The sequence below is a fragment of the Myotis daubentonii genome, chromosome 19 (genome assembly GCF_963259705.1).
Source record: "Myotis daubentonii chromosome 19, mMyoDau2.1, whole genome shotgun sequence".
In the NCBI taxonomy this organism is placed as follows: domain Eukaryota; kingdom Metazoa; phylum Chordata; class Mammalia; order Chiroptera; family Vespertilionidae; genus Myotis; species Myotis daubentonii.
Window position 1 is genome coordinate 10,850,712 of NC_081858.1, and position 26,437 is coordinate 10,877,148.

The 26,437-nt window shown below is 45.9% G+C and overlaps 2 protein-coding genes across 7 annotated transcripts in view; one reads left to right on the forward strand and one right to left on the reverse strand.

Moving 5' to 3' along the window:
* Window positions 1-14,004, reverse strand: part of ACAD10 (acyl-CoA dehydrogenase family member 10) — a 35,696-nt gene extending 21,692 nt beyond the window's left edge. The window contains exons 1-6 of one of the 3 annotated variants that reach the window (XM_059676346.1): window positions 13,869-14,004; window positions 9,197-9,396; window positions 6,135-6,283; window positions 3,843-4,037; window positions 1,480-1,638; window positions 599-758 (exon numbers count right to left, since the gene is read on the reverse strand). In XM_059676346.1, coding sequence (XP_059532329.1) covers window positions 599-758; window positions 1,480-1,638; window positions 3,843-4,037; window positions 6,135-6,283; window positions 9,197-9,396; window positions 13,869-13,966 — 961 coding nt within the window. In that variant the 5' untranslated portion in view covers window positions 13,967-14,004. Of the gene's footprint in view, window positions 1-598; window positions 759-1,479; window positions 1,639-3,842; window positions 4,038-6,134; window positions 6,284-9,196; window positions 9,397-13,511; window positions 13,657-13,689; window positions 13,831-13,868 lie in introns of those variants that run through there. The other 2 variants (XM_059676348.1, XM_059676347.1) reach the window with 2 other exon arrangements.
* A 108-nt stretch (window positions 14,005-14,112) lies between these two features.
* The window catches only part of BRAP (BRCA1 associated protein), a 33,091-nt gene continuing 20,766 nt past the window's right edge, over window positions 14,113-26,437 (forward strand). For 3 of the 4 annotated variants that reach the window (XM_059676356.1, XM_059676353.1, XM_059676355.1), the window contains exons 1-4: window positions 14,113-14,258; window positions 15,922-16,083; window positions 19,007-19,205; window positions 20,752-20,941. In XM_059676356.1, the coding sequence (XP_059532339.1) occupies window positions 14,177-14,258; window positions 15,922-16,083; window positions 19,007-19,205; window positions 20,752-20,941 (633 nt within the window). In that variant the 5' untranslated portion in view covers window positions 14,113-14,176. Of the gene's footprint in view, window positions 14,259-15,367; window positions 15,547-15,921; window positions 16,084-19,006; window positions 19,206-20,751; window positions 20,942-26,437 lie in introns of all 4 variants that reach the window. The other variant, XM_059676352.1, reaches the window with a different exon arrangement.

The window sequence follows — 26,437 nt, forward strand, 5'->3', positions numbered from 1 at the left end:
GGGCCCCTCAGCTTTGTGGAGGCACTAAGACTGTGCCAATCACTAGGGCACGTCACAACATGAACTCCATACAAACAGCCTTTTTCAGGGACCAACGGGGTGAGGCGAAACTTTATCACCAGGTAGAAATGTCTTCAAAAGCTCCCAAGGCACCTGTTTTTCTGAGGGTGGAAGGTGAAGGAGGGTGGGACCTTTGAGGAGATGGAGACAACCTGTCACATTTTCTGTTTATGCAACTTTGAAGTTTTCTTTACAAACAGGCTGTCATCTCAAAAAAATGAGAAACATTCCAGCGCCCCTGGGCCACCTACAGTCCCCAGGCTCCGCTCCTCCCTGACAGCTGTTTGCAGGCGCGGCTGCCACATCCGCTGTCAGTGGAAGAGCAGGCAAGTAGACTTTCGGGATCCATAAAAGAGGAGGCGAATGCGTTTCCCCGCGCAACACTGAGAGCGGAGCTCAGATCCCCTGGGCGGCCCGGGGGCAGCTTCCTCACCGTATTGCCTCTGTCTCTGGTGCATTCCACACCAGGGTTTGACAGTGAAAAGCAGCCTGAAGGGCTAGGCTTGGGAAGAGTTACAAAACACAAAAACGCACATACCTGTGGTTTGGGTCCCCAGGAGGTCTCTGAGGTATTTCTCCAAGGAATCTTTTGGAATCTCCATTGTCTTTCTCACGGGACGGGTGTTTGGAATAACCGTTCTCAAGGTAAAGCCCAAAAGAGTTTCTAATTCCTTCACTGCAGCCTCTGGGTCATTAACCTGGTGTCAGAGGAAATACTGAACATGCCACCTTGACCTGTCAGCCTTGGCCTGTTTTCCTGTCTGTTCTCTAAGATGGTAATTTTTAGGAGGAAATACCAAGAACTCCATTCTCTGATCAAGGCCTTTGAAATCAGGATATTCAGCTAATGAGGAAGCCGTAGACTGTTTCCTCTTCCTCCTTCACTCCTAAAGGCGGTAAGATTCCTCCCTCCTGGGGAGAGTCCCGGTTCAGAGTCCATGGCACTGCCTCGTGCCAGGTGGGAATAACATCCTGTGAGCCCTCCTTGTGCCACAGCACCCACTCTGTCCCGTGAGCCCGTCAGCGTCAGAAGGAAAACTCCAGTGTGGAAAGCTGGGCCAGGAACCCTCCCACGTGGCCTCCCGCGCTTCACGGGTCACCTGGGTGGTCCATGTGGCTGGTGCTGCTGGCTCCCCACCCAGAAGAGCATCAATTGGACAGCCTGGCTGCCATCCCGAATGCCTACAGCCTGCCCTTCACCTCCGTGTGTAACCTTCTCAAGCTGCCTCTTGGTGTGTTTGTCTTACTTCCATTAAAAGTACAAGCAGCTAGTCACACAGATTTCCTAATTAAAAAAGACCACGGTGACGCGGGGGAACCCCCTAAAGGCAGCGACAGCAATGCATGTGAGAGGACTGCACGGAAATGCTCACCCTAGGGCCTGGAGGAGAGTGGAGTTCAAAGACCAGTGGCCATTACCTTAATGGTGCGCATTCCAAGGCTGGCAGCTGCTTTGACATTCTGTCCAAGGTCATCAAGAAAGATGGATTCCGAAGGCTGTAGGCCCAGCCGCTCCAAGCACAGCTTGTAGATTCTGTGGTCTGGCTTACAGACACCTTCCACACAGGACTCCACGACCTGAGGGAGGGGCAGAGATGAGAAATAAATGTCCCTAAAAGCGGTGCTCCCTCAGGCATGCTGATATACTAGTATATTTTTTAAAGTGCAGAAGGAGCCCAGCTGGGATGGCTCAGTGGTTGAGCTTTAACCTACGAACCAGGAGGTCTCAGTTTGATTCCCGGTCAGGGGACATGCCTGGGTGGCAGGCTTGATCCCCAGTGTGGGGTGTGCAGGAGGCAGCTGATCAATGATTCTCTCTCATCATGGATGTTTCTCTCTCTCTCTCTTCCTCTCTAAAATCCATCAAAATATATTTCTAAAAAAAAGTGCAAAAGGAAACAGTTGAGATTTGTTATAATAAGTAACTTAAGGGGATTATGATAGAAAATGATGTTGCTTTTTTAGGCTGAGTGATTTGAACATACTGGGGGCAAACCTGGGAGCAAACTCAGGAAACCAAAATTCTGGTTCAGATACAGTGACTTTGTGCTCATGGTGAAGCCACGTGGCCTGTTTCATCATCAGTCAAGTGGGAATACTAATGGCTATCTTATCTATCTTATGGTTGTTGTGAAACTTAACTTGAATGAGTTCCAAAATGACAAAGCATTTTGCTAATGTTAGCTACTGTGCCTACACCAAGCAGAAGAAAAGCGGTACACTTCTGTTTTAGGGAAAGTCATCATTTTTTCAGAAAGAAGGCATTATTCACTGTTATAAAAGAAACATGGCTTTAATGTCTGTATTTCAGAAGTTAAAAAAGACCCAGACTCAGTTTATATGACTGAGCCCCACCAGAGGGCTGACTGTCACCAAAGAGCCTGTTGGTGGCAAAGACACTCCCTTCCTTGGATCCTGACAGACTAATTTCCATTCTGACTCTGATCAGGAACCAGAGGGGGGAGGAGAACCCTGAAAAAGCCGTCTCATTGTCAGGCTGTGAGCCAGCACCTCTGGGAAGTCCCCTCTTACATTATCCCCAGGGCACATAGTAACTGCTCAATAAATATCTGTTTTGCCCTAACCGGTTTGGCTCAGTGGATAGAGCATCAGCCTGCAGACTGAAGGGTCCCAGGTTCAATTCCAGTCAAGGGCACATGCCTGGGTTGAGGGTTCAATCCCCAGTAGGGGGCGTGCAGGAGGTAGCCAATCAATGATTCTCTCTCATCATTGATGTTTCCATCTCTCTCCCTCTCCCTTACTTTCTGAAATCAATTTAAAAATGCATATATATATATATTTTTTTTTTAAAAGATATGATCTTCTGTGCTAGAAGATCAGAAGGATCTTCATCTGTGAAGGATTCCCCATTTCCCTAAGAGAAAATAGATCATTATCCTGGGAGATATATATATATATATATATATATATATATATATATATTGATAGATGACTTGCTTAAACTTCATTCAAAAAACAGGTTTTTAAAAATATATTTTTATTGATTTCAGAGAGAAAGGAAGAGGGAGAGAGAGACAGAAACATCAATGATGAGAGAGAATCATTGATTGGCTGCCTTCTGCACGGCCCCTGCTGGGGATTGAGCTGCAACCTGGGCATGTGCCCTTGACCTGAATCAAACCCGGGACCCTTCCACAGGTCGACACTCTATACACTGAGCCAAACTAGCTAGGGCAGAAAACTGTATTTTGGCTCAGTATGTTCTCAGGGTACTTGGGATAGTCCAGCACCATCTATTACAATAGCCACTAGCCATATGTGACTCTTCACACTTAACTAAAGGAAATTCAATTCAATTCCTTGGTGACATTAGCCACATTTCAAGCGCTTCATGGCCATATATGACTGTATTGGACATTTCTATTACAGCATTCAGCGTTATTGAACAGCGCTGGTCTAAGGATTGATGCCATAGAAAGAGAGGGCAACATGGTTGGTCTTTGAAAAGAAAAGGGCAAAGGGGCCATTAGGAGGCTGACAGAAGTGTGTGTTATGTGGTGACTGAGGTTCAAATCCAGAACGTAAGGGAGTCTCTAAAGCTGAGGTCTCAACCAGTTTCCAAATCCCATAAATGTTTGACCTTGCTAAGAGCTCAGTGATACAAGTCCTCTTTTCAACCTGTTATATCTAAACCTGACTTGGTCAAGTGTCTGAATAAAAAACCCATTCACTCAAGACCTGCGAAAGGGCAGCGTTAAATGTTGCATCCCGAAGCAAGGACAGGCTGTTTTGATTACTGTTTAGTATCACTTCAAACTTACCACATCGAACTGTTTTCGGTCCAGGGGCAAAAAGCTTTTGCCATTGGAAAGATAAAAATTATTGCTCAAGACTGCAGTCTGAAGGCCTTTTGCCCGAATTTGAGTTATGGCCTCAGTCATCACTGGGAACTGCTTCGCCACTTGCTCACTGGTCAGCAGAGAGAAAAAGTTGTCCACAGGCACAGAGGTATTTGACTAGGAAAGGAGGAAGGGAAAGACGAAGCAGCAATCACTAAGAGAAAAGTCAGCTTATCGCAAACAGAGAAAAAGAAATATTCCCAGCTTCCTGTGCTAGCTGGCTGTAAGAGCCCGGGCCTTTGGCTTGCTGCCTAAAGGAATCTTCTCCCTCGGCCTTTGTGCAGAGCTTTGAATATAAGGTTATAAAAAGTGACTTCGAATTAGAGTTACAATGGTTAGGGTATGGAGCTATTTATATCAATATTCCAGTTAAAGGAGTTCTTTATTTCAACCATGGGCTGTCAATTTTAAAAAGTAGCAGGATACTGTAAGAGGATACATTAAACTTTAAAAGTGTAATAAGTTGATGTAATTTAATTTTCAGTGATCCAGAAGACATTTAATGGTTTTGTATTGTCTTAATTCACCATTATGAACTTCAGTTTCTGATCAAATTTTTTTTTAATTCAATCTGTGTGGGTTTTGAAACTCTTATCATGTTTTAAAATCTGTAAAGGCAAACCTGCTATTTTCTTTGTACACACACACTCACATTTTACAACAGCTTTAAAGAAATACAACTCACATACCGTACAACTCACCCATTTAAGCCATACAATTCAATGTTTTAAATATATTCACAAAGTTATGTAACCATCACCACAATCAGTTTTAGAACGTTTTCATCCCCTTAAAAAGAAACCCCATACCCATTAGTAGTATAGTCACTCCCCATTCCTTCCCACACCTCCAATAGGCCCAGTCTGAGCAGATCACTAATCTACTTTCTGTTTCTGGACATTTCATATAAATGGAATCATACAATCTGTGGTCTTTTTTTTGACTGTTTTTTTTTTTTCACTTAGCTTAATGTTTTTAAGATATATATATATACATATATATATATTTAAAATTTTGATAAAATATACATAACATAAAATTTACTATTTTAACCACGTTAAGTGTACAGTTGAATGTCATTAAGTACATTCATTATTATGTACCCATCTCTATCATCTATCCACAGAACTTTATTTACTATATTTTAAATTATATTTTAGCAGGCTTATTGTGAAAGTTACATGAATTGCCGAAACCGGTTTGGCTCAGTGGATAGAGCGTCGGCTTGCGGACTGAGGGGTCCCAGGTTCGATTCCGGTCAAGGGCATGTACCTGGGTTGCGGGCACATCCCCAGTAGGAGATGTGCAGGAGGCAGCTGATCAATGTTTCTCTCTCATTGATGTTTCTAACTCTCTATCTCTCTCCCTTCCTCTCTGTAAAAAATCAATAAAATATATTTAAAAAAAAAAAAAAAAAAAAAAGTTGCCCTGACCGGTTTGGCTCAGTGGATAGAGCGTCCGCCTGCGGACTGAAGGGTCCCAGGTTCGATTCCAGTTAAGGGCATGTACCTTGGTTGCGGGCACATCCCCAGTAGGGAGTGTGCAGGAGGCAGCTGATTGATGTTTCTCTCTCATCGATGTTTCTAACTCTCTATCCCTCTCCCTTCCTCTCTGTAAAAAATCAATAAAACATATTTAAAAAAAAAAAAAAAGTTACATGAATTAATATAAAGAGCTTAGAAAATGCATAGTACAGAGAAAAGGCTTATTAGTATTATTATTGCCTCAAATAAGCTTTCTCATTAGGCAGACAGCATAATGGCTGATGGAGGGGCAGTGAAAGAATATTTTTATTTATTCATATGTGTTGTCAAAGTTGAGTACCCAAGGGTGGAAGAAATAGCTTAAAAACTTCTAATGGATTATTAGATTTTTCACTTCTTTATTTGCAGTTTAATAAATATGGACGAGTGTTACGTTACATCCATTACTCTAGACAAAAAGAATATGGAAATTCAAGAATGTTTATCGCTCTAGCCAGTTTGGCTCAGTGGATAGAGTGTCAGCCTGCAGACTGAAGGGTCCCCTCAATTCTGGTGAAGGGCACATGCCGGGATTGTGGGCTCGATCCCCAGTTGGGGGTGTGCACGGGGCAGTCGATCAATGATTCCCTCTCATCATTGATGTGTCTGTCTATCTCTCCCTCTCCCTTCCTCTCTGAAGTCAATAAAAATATATTTTCAAACAAACAAACAAAAAATGTTTATCACTCACAATTTCAGAGCAGAGTCTCCTAAATTCTTGTAAGAAATCCTCTTTCGTTATTTCTCCTCTCATAAATTTCAGCCAGGGCCCATTTTCGCCACCTGCGATTAAAGCCTTCAATATAGTTCCGGAAGGGATATGATTTTGTACCTCCCATTCTGTAGGAAGAAAAATATGCAATAAGTGAAACCCATTAACAGATGGCTGGAGTTTAGGGAGCTCAGGGGAATTACCATACCAGTTCCTGTGGCATCACTATGGTGCCAAGTGGGCTCTATTGGGAATCTGAAAAAATCCAGGAAATGCACATCTCAGCCTTAGATCTCCAAGGGAACAGCAGTACTGATTTGTGTGAATGAGGGAACACTGCTGCTAAGTCTCATATCCTTACCGCCTGCTTGAGATGACACTGGATGCTCTAATATAAATTTTCTTTTCTGGTTTTTCACTAGCTGGCTCATATATATTAGGTCATTCACACAGTCTTGGCCACACAGTAAGGAAGCCCATAGGGTAATAAGCCAGATACTGACAGTACTAAAAAATAAACAACCTTCATTTTGTAAACTGCACAACTTTCTACACTGATGGAAATGCTGTATCTCCAAGACAGTAGCCAGTAGCCACCTGTGGCAACTGAGCCCTTGAAATGTGGTAAGTGGGGATTGCAGAGGGGATTGTGTCTGTCACATTGCACACAGTATCCCTTCACGCCTCAGCAGTGCCCAGCACTTAGTAACTGCTCCATAAAAATCTGTTTTCTGACTGAATAAAGTTTAAGCAAGTCATTTATAGAGGAGGCAGGGAAGGGTGGCTGCTAGCAGAGGGAACAGAGCTTGCAAAGGCACCGCACTGTACATGTGTTTGGCAAGTTTAGAGAACGTCAAGTAGTCTAGGGCAGCTGGAATGGGGACACACAGTAGGAAACGGTGTGATACCAGGATACAAGGCTAATTGCGAGAGGTGCTGAATGCCAGGCAGAAGCTTCTGGACCCAATCTAAGGGACAAAGTGCAGGCACTCAGGATTTGAAGCAGGGGAGTGAAGGGATAAGATCTGTGTTTTAGGTAATCCTGGGGGCTGGTTGGAGGGTGGCGCAAAACCCAGAGGCCAGAGGCAGAGAGAGCAGTTAGGAGGCTGATGGGATCAGGCAGGTGGGAGGAGACAGGGATAGAAATGGGCAGAGGCAGTGCAGGTGGAGAGGAGCAAATAGGTTCTCAAGATATTCTAGAGAAAGTCCAGGAGACTCCCGCCCAGGGACCTTTATGCTCTCTGTCTGCCAAGTCTGAAGGTTTGGGGTGGGGGAGTGTGATGACTTGGAGGGGGAGGTGTTTGGAACAGCCCGGCTGCGGTGAAAGAGAGAGGAATGAGTGGAGGAATAGAGAGGCTGAGGGCCCAGCTGTCCCTGGAACTAAAAAAAATAGCTGGCTCAGCCAATTTGCACAGCCGGGTAACTTTTTACCCAGGAGCATAGGAAATCTGGACTTCATTTTTTTTTTTTTTTTCAGTGTACAAGAGATCAACTGTCTTTATGGAATTCAGACACTTTCTACATTGCCTGATTTTTTTAAATGACTATATTATGACACACATTTACAAAATTTACACAGCTTGTCATACCAGAAACAAACTGGTACATCATACACACAGAACAGTTTGTTCGAATTGTAAAAAACACAAAAAACCCCTAAGAGGACAAAGTTACATTATACATAGTCTGTACTGAAGTTGTAAGCATCATCTTCCTCTTCAGATAATTTTTTTTTAAATACATTTTTATTGATTTCAAAAAGGAAGGGAGAGGGAGAGAGGGAGAGAGGGGGAGAGAGAGAGAGAGAGAGAGAGAGAGAGAGAGAGAGAGAGAAATATCAATGATGAGAATCATTGGTAGGCTGCCTCCTGCACGCCCCCTACTGGGGATTGAGCTCGCAACCCGGGCACGTGCCCTTGGCAGGAATCAAATCCAGGACGCTTCAGTCTGCAGGCCGACGCCCTATCCACTGAGCCAAACCACTAGGCCTGTACTTCAGTTCATTTAACACGGAGCATTGCCAACCAGCCACCATAGCAGGTCAGAGGATAGGGACAGCTGTTTGGCCCTGTTTCCTTCCTGCTGGCTGGAATGAGAACGTAATGGCAGGAGGTGATGCAGCCAAGTCAGACCGTGAGGCGATACTGGAAATGAACTCACGGGAGAGCAGCACAATAGAGAGCCTGAGTCCTTAGTATCACAGAGCAACGTGCCAGCCCCAGACCACATACCTTGGCTTTCCTGCCAAAGAAATAAACCTCTATTTTGTTTCAATCACTGTTTTGCTAGAGCTAAAACTAGTCAAACTTAAGTGAGTTGAACTAAGTAGGAAAAATGTAAAACCAGGAGGGGCCCGACAAAGAGAGGATCAGAGACTAGAGGTTTGCTCTGGAAGGTTTAGAGGAAGTTGGTGGAAGAGGGAAGGCTGGGATCAAGGGTGAGGCTTTCAGAGTTCAAGATTTCAGAAGCCGCACACTTCACAGGGGAAGATACTAGTTAAATCCTACCCATAACAACGGCAGCTTGTCATTTATTGAGAATTTTAGGTGAACGGAACACTCTGCTTTCCAAACCCCAAAGAGGTAGGCACTCATATTAGTCCAGTGGTTCTCAACCTTCTCGCCTTTAAATACAGTTCCTCATGTTGTGACCCAGCCATAAAATTAGTTTCGTTCCTACTTCATAACTGTAATGTTGCTACTCTTATGAATATATCTGATATGCAGGATGGTCTTAGGCGACCCCTGTGAAAGGGTCGTTCGACAGCCAGAGGGGTCGCGACCCACAGGTTGAGAACCGCTGTGTTAGACCTAAGTCAATGATGAGGAAACTAAGAGTGGGGGAAGTAGATTAATTTGCTCAACATAATCAACCACTAAGTGGTGCTTAGAATTTGATTCAAGAGCCAGAATATCACCCACCGGGACACACTGCTGACCAAATGTTCCTCTCTGTCTCTCCTCCCCACCCTCCACGCCCCACCCCACTCCCATTCCACCCCCACCCCCGTCTCCAAAAGTGAAACAGAACGAAGAGCTCACCTGCAGCCACTTTCCCTGGAGAAGGAATGAGAACTCCGCCCATGTCAAAAATGACCGCTCTGTAGGGGCCGCCTCCAGAATGTGTCCATCGCCAGGGTCCCTGGTGCCCGCGCTGGCTGTGTTTCAGGAAGGCTGCCCTCCAAGCCCACTGGAGATGTGAGGGCCGGAAGAGCCGCCTTATGCACATGTTGAGGCCAAAGCTGTGTGAGAAGGAAAAGGGCACAGTTTGCCTTCACTGCCTCCACCCAGACCTCCATCCTGGAGCGCAGGGGTGCCACCTGGACATCACTGATCTCCAACAAACACTCCGAACCACAACCAGAATTGAGCTCTATCTCCGCCCTCCCACCTCCTTTTGGTGGGTTCCTTAGCTCAGTGAAGGGCTGCACCATTCACCAAGCTGCCCATTGTTAACGTAAAAACCATTGAAACCTGTAAACCATTGTTGTGAGTTTGAGCCAAACTGCCGACGTATGCCGAGAAGCAAAACCTCAACGAATTGAGATAGTGCTCTGGAGAATGGCGGGGTTACATCTGTATTTATACATTTGCAATCAAAGGGAGGACATAGGTAGGTTACATGAAATTCATTGGTGACAGATTAAGGAGGAGGGATAAAGCAAAGCAGGGAAACCCCTGGGACTGGATAAGAAGTAAAATGATGGACACACACTTAGGTGGGTGCAGGATCAATTAACATGATGATGAAGGACTCTGTGGTATCTGTCCTGGCGCCCAGCACATTTGGTTGTGCCCCAGGGGCTCCAGAAAAAGGGAAATTACAAGTTACCCAGACATTTCAAGGGTGTGTTATCATAGATGCAAAAAGACAGATAGGCTCAGTTAAGGTAAAGGTTAACCTTGTCAGTGAAGATACCGGCCTAGGACGTAACTGCCCACCAAAACTGCTTTAGTTAAATTTCAGACCATCCTTTGTGGTTACTTTAGGTCTCTGAGTTTGCAAGACCGCCAGGCGGGCCTCCCCTGAGCTTGTCAGGTTAGTATGTGGCCCCTTTCGTCCACAATATTAACCTGGATGATCTAGACACACACATCCATGTGTAGCTCTCAACCAACGTTCACCTCCTGCTACCAGGCCTTTCATATGTTTCCTTGGCCTGTGATGCTCCCTTCTACTTGTTACCTGGCTATTTCCAAACTGTCCTTTAGGTCAGTTTCTCTGTCACTTCCGTCCTGAAACCTCTTCTGGCTACCAGAAAAGATAGATGAGTCTCTCCTGTATACTCCTAAGATGCCCTGTACTCAGCTCCTCCTAGCACTTATGAGGCCACCATCACACCATCACCCTTCCTGCAGATGACTGCAATGGCCTCCTAACATTGCCTCTTTCCTAAATTGATTTTCAAAAGTTTCAGAAAAGAACAAACATCTACACTAATAAAAGAGAAAAATGGTAATTGGCGTACGATGATACCCTTTTCATTGGCTAATCAGGGCTATATGCAAATTAACTGCCAACTAAGATTGGCAGTTAACTGCCAACAGGATGGCGGTTAATTTGCATATGCAGGCACAATGCAGGGAGGCGAAAGGGAAAGCAGGAAGAAGCCCCCTGCCACTGACAGTGATCAGAAACCCAGGGGGGAGCTAAGAGCTGGGGGGCAGGGCAAAGGCGGCCCTGGGGCTGCCTTTGCCCTGCCCCCCAGCCATGATCGGAGAATCAGGTGCCTTTGCCGCCCTGGCCAGTGATAGCAGGAAGTAGGGGTGGAGCCAGCGATGGGAGCTGGGCACGGTCAAAGCTGGCAGTCCCAGGAGCTAGGGGCCCCTTGCCTGGGCCTAAAGCGAAGCCCACGATCGCGGGGCCGCTGCAGCTGTGGGTCCCCGCTGCCCGGGCCGGACGCCTAGGCCAGAGGCATCAGGCCTGGGCAAGGGGCTGATCCTGCGATTGGAGGGTGATGGGGGTCAACGCCTGAGGGCTCCCAGTATGTGAGAGGGGGCAGGCTGGGCTGAGGGACACCCCCCCCACCGCCTCACACCCAGTGCACGAATTTCGTGCACCGGGCCCCTAGTATAAATATAACACACACAAACACACACGTAGATAGATACATGTAGAGAGATAAATCAAATGTGGCAAAATGTTAATAATCAATCTAGATGAAAGGTATATGATGAAGTATATTGAGAGATCTTATACTATTCTTTAAACTTTTCTATAGGTCTGATATAAAAAGCTGGGGGGAAACAAAATAAAGCAAATTCAACTTGTAGTCATTCCTCATGAAACTTTTTTATTTTGCTTTTTAAAAAAAATATATTTCTTTATTGATTTCAGAAAGGAAGGGAGAGGGAGAGAGAAACATTAACGATGAGGGAGAATCATTAATCGGCTGCCTCCTGCACGCCCCTTACTGGGGATCGAGCCCACAACCCAGACGTGTGCCCTTGGCCGGAATTGAACCTTGGACCCTTCAGTCCGCAGGTTGACGTTCTATCCACTGAGCCAATCTGGCTAGGGCCCTCATGAAACTCTTTAAGCTTTTTATGTGATTTCTACAGTTTAAAAAAAGCTTACTGAAAATCAGGTTACAGCAAAACAGATTGGTATGACAGCCTACAAGTTTAAAAGAGTCATTTTAGGGCCACCATAAGGATTCAATAAACTAAGAATCTAAAGGAGAGATTCTTAAGGAGTAACTCTTCAAGTTTATATACTGTGTTTTTCATGTAATTAGAAATTTGTTGAACTGGGAAGTGAATTTTGAAATGAAAAATTTAGAGGTTGGTTGGTGTTTTCAGTTTTACTTCTGTTGCTATGCCAAGGCCAAAGTTTATAACAGAAGGAGAAATTTATTTATAGGCTCCAAAACATCCACAGCTTTTGTGTGAGGGCTTAACAGAGATGAGAAGTGTCTCTGGGGCCTGAAGGACTGACTTTCATCCTCACTGAGGACACTGTCCTCCACATACTCCCACTAATGGATGATGGGCAATGCTCCCATGACTAGCTTGCTTCTTCTTTCCATTTAGGGAGGACAGTTCTGTTCTGGCCACTTCCCAATACTTTCTTCAGCGAAGGAAAATGCTGTGATTTCTTGTATTTCTAGGCCAGGGTACCTGCCATGTCCACCGACTGAACTGCCTCTCCCTGCTGTTGGCCTGGTGAACTCCCATTCCCTCTGGAGGGGCTCTTCTTTCTTTTTCCAGGTGGGCTATGGGACTATGTTACTTTTTTTTTTCTCTCCTCACTCTCACTGCCTTTTCTCCATACCTTCACATTGCCTGGTTCAAATTCTAGCTCCTCCACTTACTGAGATCCTGAGCAAGTCTCTCACTCTCTCTCTCTCTCTCTCTCTCTCTCTCTCTCTCTCTCTCTCAGCCTCCGGTTACTCCTCTGTAAAATGGGAATAATGATAGTACCTGTCTCATAAAGTCATTGTTACATGAGGTAAAGTATGTAAAGCACTCAAGTTAGGACCTGGCACACTGTTAAATGTTATCTACTACCTCCCTGGCCGGTGTGGCTCAGTGGATAGAGCGTTAGCCTGCGAACTGAAGGGTCCCAGGTTTGATTCCGGTCAAGGGCACATGCCCAGGTTGTGGGCTTGATCCCCAGAGGGGGACTTGCGGGAGGCAGCTGATCAATGATTCTCTCTCATCATGGATGTTTCTATCTCTCTCTCTCTCTCCCTCTTCCTTTCTGAAAAAAATAAAAATATATTTTAAAAAAGTTGTCTACTACTGTAAAATACTATAAAATGTTCACGAGGTCTCATGTTATATGCACATACTATGTGCAAATGGCACATGTACTTTCTCATAAGCCAGTGATTCTTAACAGGGAGTAATTCTGGCCCCAAGGGGACCTTTGGCAATGTCTGGAGACATTTTGTTTGCCACCACTTGGGGAGTGCCACCAGTACCTCAGGGTCAGGCCGGGGGTGCTGCTAAACACTTTATAAAGCATAGGAAACACACACACCGGGGAGAATGATCAGAACCCAAAATGTCCACAGTGCAGAGGTTGAGAAACCCTAAGGTAAGCAGTGTATACTAAATCACATTCCATAGGGCACAGTCACAAGGTGTATGTCCGAGATCTACCTTCGTATGTCCAGGACGTGCTGTGACACATCTAGACATGATAGCATACTTAGAATGAGGGTATTATTCCAATCTTATGCAAAACCTAGATCAAGGTCACACAACTAGTGGTTAAGGGCGGCTGCATACGAAAAGAAGCTGGGTGTCTGTCTTATTCACGGATGCCGTGCCAGCAGTGCCCGCGGCTCTCCGCAAACGTTTGCGAAGTGATGGGGCGGGGAGCAGGACCCAGATCCGCAGCCAGCCTTACCCTGGATAGAGCCGGCGTCTCAGCAATCGAGTCCCTGCTCCTCCCCCGGGCCCTCAGAGAAGTGGATTCCCCTGAGTCTCAGGACCCGTCCGGAAAGTGCGGCCGACACAAAGCCACCCTGCCTCAAGCTAGAGCTAGCGGTCAAACAGGGAGAAAGGGCCAAGAGCTCTCTGCAGACCGCGGGTCCTCGGACGCTTCGGGACCTCGCGGAGCGGGAGTCCCCGCGCCATCAGCTGAGGGGGGCTGAAGGCCAGGCCTGTCGGGTAGGTGAACGTGGGCCTGGGCGCCAACCCGCCCATCGGCCCCGTGCGGGGGGAAGAAGTGCCCGCCATGCCCACGCCGTCCCCCCTTCCCAACCTCAGCGAGATCCGGTCCCGGGGGCTCCGGCTCCAAGCGGCCACGCTGGTCACGCGGCTGCCACCCCAACCAATCGGGGCGCGCGCCGGCCCGCGCATGCGTAACCCTGCGGGTCAGCGACGGCGGCCGGGAGGCGGAAGTGGAGGTGGTGGCGGCTCGGGGGGTGGCGTGAGGAGCTGCTGCGCCGAGGCGGCGGCAGCGGCGCTGAGGTGGTGGCGGCGCTGCCTGCCTCGGGCCGCCCGGCCTCTCGGCTCGACCCCCAGCCTCTCCTGAGCCCGCCGGGGCCCGCGCCGGCCAGCGCCTGCCCTATGAGTGTGTCACTGGTTGTCATCCGACTGGAGCTCGCGGAACACTCGCCCGTCCCCGCCGGCTTCGGCTTCAGCGCCGCGGGTGAGTGCCGCGGCCTCGCCGCCCCGCGCGTCGCCGGCGCCTGGTCCCCGGGGGGGGGGAACTTGTCCTCCGCAAGGACGGGCCTGGGGAGGGCCCCGGGCAGGGCTGTTGCCTCAGGAAGAAGCTGAGGGGTTGGGGGCCTCCCCAGGTGGCTCCGGGGGGAGGCCCTGCCCGACCCTCCCTCCTGCCGCCGCCCACGGGAACTCTGTTTACACCTGGCGTGTCGCTGCCCCGCCCTCGGTTACAGTCGAGTTTGTGAGTCGCTTTCCTCTCGGCTTTGTGAAGGCGGGGACTGGATTCCCAGCGACGCGGACGGTCCCTGGGTTAATTTAAACCGTTCCTCTTTGGAAAAAAACTACTCATTTAGGCGCCTTGTAACACTGGCAGTTCCTGTAATTAACGTTGGTGCATTTCCTATAGCCCATAACTGGACTGTGTGTATTTTGTCTTAACAACCCTGTCTGGTTAGATTGGTGGATGCCCCTGGTCACAAACTGGGAAAGGAAAACCCAGTGATTAAACGACTTGCCCGGGATTTATCCGGGAGACTGGGGTTCTACCTCGGAGACCCGGAGCCCTTCCTCGCCGGCCCCAGGACCCCCCGAGGCTGTGAGAGCGGCCGTGGCCGTTCCTTGGACCTCAGACCATTGCCGAACAGTAACATTCACCCCGAAACGCTTACCCAACGCACCCTGTCTGCTGAGCTGTAGTTTGTGTGCAGAATCAGACATGGTCCCCGCCGTAATGGAACCAGCAGTTCCCGGGGGAGACGGGTGAATTAATTACAGAATAAAGAGAGAACCACCACTATGAAGGCGGAGAAGAAACAGTCTGGAAAACTATTGCAGGAGGCGCCGTTTGGTTTGGGGCGGGAGGTGGAGTGGGGGGCGGGGGGGGCAGGTAGGGGTGGCGTCAGTGGGAGACTTCCCTGAGTATGTGAATGTTGGAACTGCAGATTAAAGATAGAGTATTATTTTATGGGCGAGGAGCAATCTTTAAAGGTTAAAAATGATCTCTGGGTTCCGAAAGTCCACCAAACCTGCACTAGCCACATGGTCCCTTCTGCATGGCTCAGTCATTTATTCAGGGAATCTTTAAATGCGTGCTAGGCGCTGTGGGGTGAGCGGTGGACACAACAGGCCTGGTCTCTGCCCTGATGGGCCTGATAGTCAGGATAGTTCAGTGACGTCTCCAAATTCCTTTTCCATTGACTGGAGACAGTGATCACAGATTGGCAGATGACGACTCCGATACAGGGTGTTGAAGAAGGCTACCCCTAAAACTTTTTGTAAGTTTTCTTTATTAATGATAATGATTTGGTACTTTATTTTGGGTTCAGCACACAATTGTGCTTTACTAGGTATTACAAAAAGGTTGGTTCATCTGGGCATAATCACTGTCAAACCTCCTTGAAGGGGTTGCTCTCATTAAATTGCTTTAGAAGTGAATGATTTCCCTAGAACAGCCCCGCGTTTCTGAATTTATTGCACTGGGTGTTGACTGACTGCTGGGCACTGCAGGAGCCCCAGAAGTGAGTGAGATGGACACCGCAACGGCGTCGTCAGGAAAGCAGCAGAGAAAAGGGAAACCTATCGGTGGGTACATTAAGAGTGGAAAAGAGCCTGTTTTATTATCAGGTATTAATCATTCATGTGTTCTTTAGCCGGGGAAATGTCCGATGCGGAGATCAAAGAGAAGACACTAGCTTCAGCTGTAGCCTGTTTAGAAGGGAAGTCACCAGGGGAGAAAGCAGCAATCATACATCAGCATCTTGGCCGTCGAGAAATGACAGACGTGATCATTGAGACCATGAAGTCCAACCCAGGTATGCTTTATAAAACCCTAGACCAGCCGTGGGCAAACTACGGCCCGAGGGCCGGATCCGGCCCCTTTGAAATGAATAAAACTAAAAAAAAAAAAAAAAAAAAGACCGTACCCTTTTATGTAATGATGTTTACTTTGAATTTATATTAGTTCACACCAGCACTCCATCCATGCTTTTGTTCCGGCCCTCTGGTCCAGTTTGTGGCCCTCGAGTCAAAAAGTTTGCCCACTCCTGCCCTAGATTCTTTTGTAACGTAAACCTCTGGTTGCCTGTTTACACATGTTGGTCAATGAGCCCATGCTTTTTATCATACTTTTATCTTTCACTGACTGTGTGCCTTACATGAGATTGCCAAGGCACATTTCAACTTCCCCAAATATTTCTTCTAAATTAATCCTAACAATCTGGGTTGACAACTCTATTCAGTGAGGAGAGCTACTTACCACCTAGGTCAGTGGCAGATCATGAGTGAATACAAATAAACATGTTGTGTCTCTCCCTGCTCTGCCAGCTCACTCCAGCCAGGGGAGTGGATGAGTGGATGTCTACTACATCTCCAGCATGGAGGTGGTTAGAACTGGTAGGGTTGGTTTTCAAACTTAATAGCTCTGAATGTTTGTCCTATTTAAAAGTACATGATGTAAGGCACCTGCTTTTATTATGATATTAACAAACTAGAGGCCCAGTGTACGAATTCATGCACATCGAAAGGAAATTAATTAGTAGAAATATTGTAGAGGCTGGGGAGGGACTGTGGGAGGGCTCCAGGGCGTGTCTGGCCCCTCTCACCCAGTTCTGATCAGGGACAGGCTGGACCCCAGCAGCAAGCTAACCTACCAGTCAGAGCATCTGCCCCCTGGTGGTCAGTGAGCATCATAGAGACTGGTAGAGCGGTTGACTGAACAGGCGGACACTTAGCATATTGGGCTTTTATATATATACTAGAGGCCCGGTGCACAAAAATTTGTGCACTGGGGGCGGGGGGGGGAAGGGGGGCCCCTCAGCCCGGCCTGTGCTCTCTCGCAGTCTGGGACCCCTTGGGAGATAACGACCTGCTGGCTTAGGCCTGCTCCCAGGTGGCAGAGGGCAGGCCCAATCCCTAGGTGCAGCCCCTGGTTGGGCTCAGAGCAGGGCCGATTGGGGAGTTGGGGCGCCGCCCCCTGTCATGCACAGAGCAGGGCGGATTGGGAGGTTGCGATGCCACTCTCAGTCACGCTCAGGGTAGGACTGATTGGGGGGTTGGGGCACCGCCCCCTGTCACACTCAAGGCAGGGTCGATGGGGAGGTTGCGGCGCCACCCCCTGTCACGCACAGAGCAGGGTCAATCAGGGTGTTGGGGAGCTCCCCCCTGTCACTCACAGAGTAGGGCCGATCAGGGGGTTGGGGAGCTCCCCCCTGTCACTCACAGAGTAGGGCCGATCAGGGGGTTGGGGAGCTCCCCCCTGTCACACACAGAGCAGGGCGGATCAGGGGGTTGGGGCGCCGCTCTCTATCACCCACAGAGCAGGGCCGATCAGGGGTTTGGGGCACCACCACTGTCACACTCAGGGCAGGGCTGATGGGGAGGTTATGGCTCTATCCCATCACACACAGAGCAGGGCCTGTTGTGGGGGTGGGGTTGGGGCGCCGCCCTCTATCACCCACAGAGCAGGGCTGATCAGGGGGTTGGGGCGCCGCCATTCTCACACTCAGGGCAGGGCCGATGGGGAGGTTATGGCTCTACCCCATCACACACAGAGCAGGGCCCGTGGGGGGAGAGGGGGGAGTTGGGGCGCCGCACCCTGTCACACACAGAGCAGGGCCGATCAGGGGTTTGGGGCAGCCGCACCCTGTCACACACAGAGCCGCAGGGCGATCAGGGGGTTTGGGCACTGCCCTCCGGTCACGCTGATCCTGGTGCTGGGAGGCATATTACCCTTTTACTATAGAGGATAGAGGCCTGGTGCATGGGTGGGGGCTGGCTGGTTTGCCCTGAAGGGTGTCCTGGATCAGGGTGGGGCTCCCCACTGGGGTGCCTGGCCAGTCTGGGTGAGGGGCTGAGGGCTGTTTTCAGGCTGGCAGGTGACTGCAGCTCCCAACTGCTCCTTTTTTTCTTTTTTTTTTTTATTCTGGGCCAGCTTTAGCTCTGGCTCCAGCTTTGAGGCCTCTCCTGCTGAAAGCAGGTATCTGGTTTGTTTGGGTTCTATAATCAAAACTCTGTATCAACTCCAGCTCTGAGATCCCAGCTGGCTGAAAGCGGGTTTCTGGGGTTTTGTTTAGCTTCTATATTTGTTACAATGTTTCAAACTGCAAGCTCAGAGGCCGGCAAGGCTGGCAGGGAACGTTGGTTTCCTCCGTCACTGAAGCAAGCAAGCCTCATGTTCACTTCCAGCTGCCTGGCTGTCGGCCGCCATCTTGGCTGGCAGTTAATTTGCATATTGCCCTGATTAGCCAATGGGAAGGGTAGCGGTCGTATGGCTAATTACCGTGTTTCTCTTTTATTAGATAGGACTAGAGGTCTGATGCACAAAAATTTGTGCAAGAGTAGGCCTTCCCCCGGCTGCTGGCACCGGCTTCCCTCTGGCACCTGGGACCTGATCTTCCCTCCTCTTGCCACCAGCAGGCACCAAGGACCCCGGCTGCTTCCCTCTGGCCCCGGCTTCATCAGAAAGGACATCCGGTCTATTTGGCATATTACCCTTTTATTATTATAGATAGATAGATGTAAGAGTCACCTTGAGGGCGATAATGGGATTTTTATGGAGGAAAGAGCACTTTCAAGTTGAGATGCCCCCAAAACATGGCTGTTCTGTGAATGTAGTTCTTAATACATGACAATTTCTCTGTCAGAGTTCATTATTCTGACTCAAAATTTTAATCTAATTAGAATCCTTCAGCATATTTCCTATCATTTTATAATCTGCTAATTTTTGATTTGTGAAAGATGACCTGAAAGCTGCAATGGAAGAAAGAAAGTCTTCAGAAGCATCCCCCACTGCACAGAAAAGTAAAGATCAAAGTAAAGAAAGTGTAAATACTGCTCCCGATTCTCCATCCAAACAGCTTCCAGACCAGATTTCATTCTTCAGTGGAAATCCATCAGTTGAAATAGTTCATGGTATTATGCATCTATATAAGACAAAGTAAGAAAAACCTTTTTCCTTTTGAGTTGGTCTATTTTTTGCCTTAGGGAGGAGAAAAATCTTTTACCCTGAAGGGAAGTGTGTATTTTAAGCTTCAAAAACATAGTACTTTCATATATTGTGTGTTAGAGAATTCTTAAATGTTTTACATTTGGTTAATCTTGTAGATTGGGTCAGAGCTTCTCCTTATAAAAGAAATGTGTAAATGGCCTTCCTAGAAAATATTCCCTGAGAAGGTAGGCATGCAAGATGATTGGTAAAGGGAAAGGAAAGAAGATAGCAAAGGAAAATTACAAATGATCCATAACATCACAGTAGTCTCATATCCCCACCAAATCTTTATGAAAGAAACTAAGAAATCAGGTAATGGTAGCAATTTCATCACCTCTTTTTACCCTTTTCTGTGGTCCAAGCAGTAGGCTTGCAGGAGGCCAACAGAAAGGAAGCGTTTGACTAAATCTATAAGCTGGGCCATCAGCTTCTGGGATAATTAGTAATTGATTTCTTTAAAGGCTGTCCTTATCCTAACTCGGATGCTAAGTTCCTACAGGGAAATAGTGAATACTCAGAATATTCAGGTAGCCATGTGGAATCACAGCTGTTGAAGTGAGTTTGCACCATTTCAAAAAGGCTAGGGAGAATCCTCCCCACCCCCATTCCAGCTATTACAACCCAGCAACACTTTCTGTAATCTTCAGAGTCACATCTTCATGGTTCATAATTCTCTTTCTTATATTTAGAGCTCTTTTATCTTCTAGACCAGCCGTGGCCAAAAGAGCGAAGGGTTCTCTTGCTCTCCCCTCCGCTCCTTCACCAGCAGCAGTGTTAACATGGCAACATCTGGAAACACGGCCGCAGCTCCTTCTTCTGAGTCCAGTTTAAGAACCCATTGTGGCCCTAGAGTCAAAAAGTTTGCCCACCCCTGTTCTAGACCCTTAAGAGAAGTCCAGAGTTAGCATTGTGCTTCCAAGTTACACAATGAGAGATTTTTTTTAATATATATTTTTATTTATTTCAGAGAGGAAGGAGGAGGGAGAGAGATATGATGAGAGAGCATCATTGATTGGTTGCCCCCTGCATGCCTCACACTGGGGATCGAGCTCGCAACTGGGGCAGGTGCCCTAACTGGGAGAACCCGTGACCTCCTGGTTCATAGGTCAGCGCTCAATCACTGAGCCATGCCAGCTGAGTGAGAGATTATTATTTAAAAAACTAAACAAGAACAACTAAAATAAAACAACAAACTGCAAATTTGCCTAATGCAGATTTGTAACCATAACAAACTTTTAACTAAAGATTAAAAATTTCATTGGTGTGTGTAATGTAGAACATTACGAAGCTTACCTTAAACTCCATGGCAGATATATTTAAGGGATTCTGCATTTACCTATGTAGTATGGATTTTCAAATAAAATAATAAGCTGTTTAATTGATATGTGAAGTATTACATGTTTTATTTTTCCTATTGGACGTAAAAGTTGTCTAATTAGTGTTGTGTGAACTAACTATACGTCTATTCAAGACAGTCTAATTATTGTCTTATTAGTAAGATGACCTCCTTAAAAGAAGATGTGAGGCGCAGTGCCATGCTGTGTATTCTCACAGTCCCTGCTACAATGACCAGTCATGACCTTATGAAGTTTGTCGCCCCATTTAATGAAGTAATTGAACAAATGAAAATCATCAGAGACTCTACTCCAAATCAATATATGGTGCTGATAAAGTTTAGTGCACAGGTAAAAGTTAAGATATATTAAAAATCTCTTTGCCACAGAAACTGTGTTTTTGAAATTGTATAATACTAGCTGTGTGTGGTTTACAGCATTTTGCACTTAAGATTCATAGCTTATCTTCTAGGATATTGTAATTCTAGAATTACTTGTAAATTAATTAGCAGACACTGAATTTTCTAATTCATACCCATACTTTTTATAAATCAGATTTGGTATGAAATCTAGGGTTGTATTTGGTTTTTTTTATCCAATAGTAACTATTCCAGTAGAACAATAGTTTCCAAACTTTTAAAAGTTGACAGCAATTATTAATTTGCCATTATAACACTCGTGCCCCTGCTTCTTTCATGCTCTTTTTAAAAGACCTTCTTTGGCACATTTTAGAAAATAAGATCTCTCTTTTTTTAAAAAATTTTGGTGACGAGGGATTTTTGTGACATTCCTTGATGTATTAAAGATGCTCTAGAATTCTGATTGGAAATAGGGAATAGAGAAACAAACACTGAAAGAGTGGTGGTATTTTCAGTTTTTAAAAGCACTTGTGCATTATAACTCATACTTTACATGTCTCAGTTCTAAAGATGTTAGAAAGATATTCTTAGGAGTATGCATATTTCTTTATGCATATAAAAATGAGGTAAGCTTTAGGTGTTATCCAGGTTATTAAAGACCTACCTTATCTGTAGGTTTCATTCAATCTGTGTGGTTTTTTTTTAATAGCCTGTTATATTTGTCTATTCATTAGTTTTGAAATGCGGCTTTGTCAAAAATTACTTCAATCTCACCTCATTTGCAGATTGGCAAAGATGGGTGTTCCTGTAGGGTAATTTGCCTTTGTCTCTGACTGGTCACTGAGACTGGTGGGTGAAAAGGAGCCCATGACGCAAGATCCACTAGGCATTTCCTTCTTCGTTATAGAAAATCCGGTGTTGACAGCAGTAGCAGCCATTCATTGTTCATGGGAAGGAAGTTAAGAGAAGTGAGAGTTATATTATCTGTTCCATGCCCCACAGAAAGAGAACACTTAGAATGGAGTTCTGTGTACAAGAGGGTGCACAATTGTTACCTTTAACCTTCCAAAGCACCCTATCATTGAACGAGACATTTAAAAGAAATGTTTCAACTGTCCTACAAGTTGAGAATGGAAAAGCACTTAAACAACTGCTTTCATTGTCAAGAGACCCGAGGTCAGTGAAGAGTTTTGCAATAAATGGGCAAGTGGTATGTTAAACCTTTTAAACCTGGTAAAAGTAATAATAAGATAGACTACTTGTTCTGTACCATTCATAGTGCTAAATGCTTAATGTGAGTTATCGCATTTCATCCTCACTAGAAACCCTGTGAGGTAGATAAGTACTGTTGTTATCCTTGTTTTACAAAATGAGGAAACTAGCTGCTGAGAGAGGTTGGGAATTTGCCCAGGGTTACACATAGCTACATGTAAGTGACTGAGCTGGGGATTGACCCCTCACTTTTAATCCCTAGGGCAGTGATGGTGAACCTTTTGAGCTCGGCGTGTCAGCATTTTGAAAAACCCTAACTTTACTCTGATGCCGTGTTACATATAGAAATTTTTTTATATTTGCAACCATAGTAAAAGATTTATATTTTTGATATTTATTTTATATATTTAAATGCCATTTAACAAAGAAAAATCAACCAAAAAAATGAGTTCGCGTGTCACCTCTGACATGCATGTCATAGGTTCGCCATCACTGTCCTAGGATGTACCCCTCTTACCTTAAGGAGTGGTATGAAAGTGTGGGAAAGGGGAGGCAGTCACTGTCTGCAAGAAATTGTGTAATGGCAGTAATTTAGTTATTGCCCCTACTTAACAAAGCCGATCAGAAAAAGGAAAAATCACAGAAACAGATTGGAGAAAATGTTTAAGAACATATTAGATTTGTTAGTCTGAAGTCTAATAAACCCACAAATTTTCTTCTAACAAGTGCTTCATAGTGTGCAGATAATGCTGTGGGAATTTGCTATTACTGTTAATACATTTTCTTTGTACTCATGCATTGGCTCTGTACCTCTGTCTTTTGATCAAGTGCAGGTTGCTCAAGTTGATGAATGTTTTCTAAAACTTTGAAACAGCTTACTGCATGCTCTTCCCCATGAGGACGGAACCCTTGACTTTGGTGTCATGAGTTGTATTATCGTTAATGCTGGATCTTAGGGTCAGAGGCTCATCCTATCAGGGACTTTCTAAGGCCTACAAGCACCCTCCTAGTATAAGACTTGGTGTTATTAAATTAATATTGGGTCCTAATGAAAATAATAGACTCAATAGTTACCACATGTTAAACACTTGCTTAGATAGATGCCAGGCCTGTGCTAAGTGCTTTTCATGCATTAGCTCCTTGAGTCCTCTCAATAATGCCATGAAGTAGACGTTGTTATGTTACTTATGTAATTGTGGGAACAAGGGTGAATAAGTCCCTTGCCCAAAGCTACACAGCTAATAGTTGTCAGAGCTGGGAATTGAAGCCCAGGCAGCCTGACTCCATAGCCTGGGCAGCTAACTGTATTTTTTTTTAAATATATTTTTATTGATTTCAGAGAGGAAGGAAGAGGAAAAGAGAGATAGAAACATCAATGATGAGAGAGAATCATTGATTGGCTGCCTCCTGCATGCCCCCATTGAGGATTGAGTCTGTGACCCAGACATGTGCCCTGATCAGGAATTGAACCATGACCTCCTGGTTCATAGGTCCACACTCAACCACTAAACCACACTGGCCGGGCTATATTCTTATTCCTTTTTCTCACCAGAGAATTATTATTAAGAAATAATGGACCACCCTAGCTGGTTTGGCTCAGTGGATAGAGTATTGGCCTGTGGACTGAAGGGTCCCGCATTTGATTCTGGTCAAGGGCACATCCCTGGGTTGTGGGCTCAATCCCCAATGGGGAGCGTGCAGGAGGCAGCCAATCTATGATTCTGTCTCATCATTGATGTTTTTATCTCTCCCTCTTCTTTCCTCTCTGAAATCAATAAAAAATAATAAAAAAAATGGACCTTCTCTCTATCTTTTATAACCTCATGAATTTCTTTTGGCCTCAGCTTTATGCTGGAGGTATTATAAAGAGACTAGAGACCTGTTGCACAAAATTCGTGCACTTCGCGGGGGCGGGTCCCTCAGCCTGGCCTGTGCCCTCTCACAGTCCAGGAGCCCTTGGGGGATGTCCAACTGGTGGCTTAGGCCCGTTCCCCATGGGCCTGCAGTCAGACATCCCTAACGCTGCCATGGAGGCGGGAGAGGCTCCTGCCATCGCCACTGTGCTCACCAGCCACGAGCCTGGCTTCTGGTGCACTCCACCAGGAGGCAGCTTCTGCGTTGAGCATCTGCCCCCTGTGGGTCAGTGCACTTCATAGTGACCAGTCATTCTGCCGTTTGGTCTGTTTGCATATTAGCCTTTTATTATATAGGATGTGCTCACAAAGTTTACTGTAACCTTTAGGAAATTTAGTCTTTAGTTAAAGAATTTGTAATTCATCAGGACACAGGAAGACAGGAGGTTCAATTTCATATTTCTTGGGGAACAAAACTTTTGAGAGGATAGTGTGTATTGGCTCGTTTTCACTTGCATGCTTAGGGCAACCTTGAAGACCCCTCTTTTTTAAAATATATTTTATTGAATTCAGAGAGGAAGGGAAAGGGAGAGAGATAGATAGAAACATCAGTGATGAAAATCATTGATCGTCTGCCTTCAGACTGGGGATCAAGCCCACAACCCGGGCAGGTGCCCTGATGAGGAATCCAACCGTGACTTCGTGGTTCATGGGTCTACACTCAACCACTGAGCAACCGTGGCCCAGCAAGACCCCTCTTTTAAGAAGTAAAAATATGTTCTCAATAGTATAGTGATCTTCATGATGATAAAGGAACCTTGATCATGATGGATTTTTCTTTTTCTCAAATTTATCCTGAGACAGGAACAGTAGGAACAAGGACTAAGGAAAAAACAAAAGCTGGTTTCTTTAAATTTTGGGCTCTATACAGTGCAAACATTTTAAATAAAAGAGTTGTTTATTTTGCGAATTTTCCAGTTGGCTTCATGCTTTTGTGCACTTCAGTGGTGGGTTGAAGTGGGAACCATGTGTATTTTGTTTTCTACTGACATATGCTAGGTACTCAGTAAATATTTGGAAAAGTGAAGCTACATTTCCAATACCAAGATTTTAAAGAAGAGATCAGTGTGTTCAAAAAATACATTTCTTCGGTATAAACAACTCCCTCCAGAAAGGATTAATTTATCTGGTGCTGAATAGAATTCATCACATGCCCTGTGTCACACAAACCTTGTTCCTTCCTCCGAGGAGGCATAGTCGCTTAGTGAGCATTTACAGAGCTGGAGGCTCAAGGAGGGGTCGGGTCTTCCTTTCCTCACTCAGCTGGCGCAGCTCCTGGTGCTTGGGACCCCGAAGAGCTGACCAGTGGCCCTCATTCCCAGCCTGTCACTTTCCTCAGAACATGAATCCATTTGCTCACTGTGCTGCTTCCTCATCTGTAAACATTTCAGGAAGAAGTCATTACTCTTTTTTTTTTTTTAAATATATTTTATTGATTTTTTACAGAGAGGAAGGGAGAGGGATAGAGAGTTAGAAACATTGATTAGCTGCCTCCTGCACACCCCCTACTGGGGATGTGCCGGCAACCAAGGTACATGCCCTTGACCGGAATCGAACCTGGGACCCTTGAGTCCGCAGGCCGACGCTCTATCCACTGAGCCAAACCGGTCAGGGCAAGAAGTCATTACTCTTAAAGAATGGGGGAAGCCATTAGATTGCCTCTTCTTAGTATTAAAGAAAATGTATTATCGAAGAACTAGCTCTTAACATTTTGACGTTAAAGTGAATTGTAGTCTGTACACTAGGTTGTTTCCTGAAAGAAAACCTCCCTACCCCCCACTTAAATATAACTGTTCAGAATTGGTTGTCCTTTCTCAGCTGTTTAGCTCCCTTGCTCATATTAAGAAAGCATAAATAATCAAGAATCCATGCTTGATTACATCATTAGAATGACATTTAAAGCTGTGAAAAGCTCATTGTAAGCTTTTGCTGTTAAAGATTCAGAGCCCCATGAAGGTAGACCTGCAGGACAATTTTTGCCTGCTACAGACTTGAATCTCTTCTTAGATGTTAACAATGTGGCATTTCCTTTTGCAGATACCCTTCCTCCCCACAAGCAGCCTGTCTACATTGACAGGGCCAAAGCACACAACTTCCTATGTTTGGGCTAATGGCCGTGTGGGAGTGAAACCCAGACAAGCCTTGGCCTCTAGCTGCCTCTAAAAATTACTGAGTTTAAAAACTGAAATCATCTCTTTGTTACTTTCTACTAAGGCTAGTCTAGGTTTGATTTACTTGTGTCCATATTCACAAATGCATTTATGCCTTTGCAAGGGACTTTTTCTTCTAATTCCATCTATCTTTCACTCCAAGGGAAGGAGGCTTAGTATTTCAAAGGCTCATTCATCTTGATTTTAGCCAAG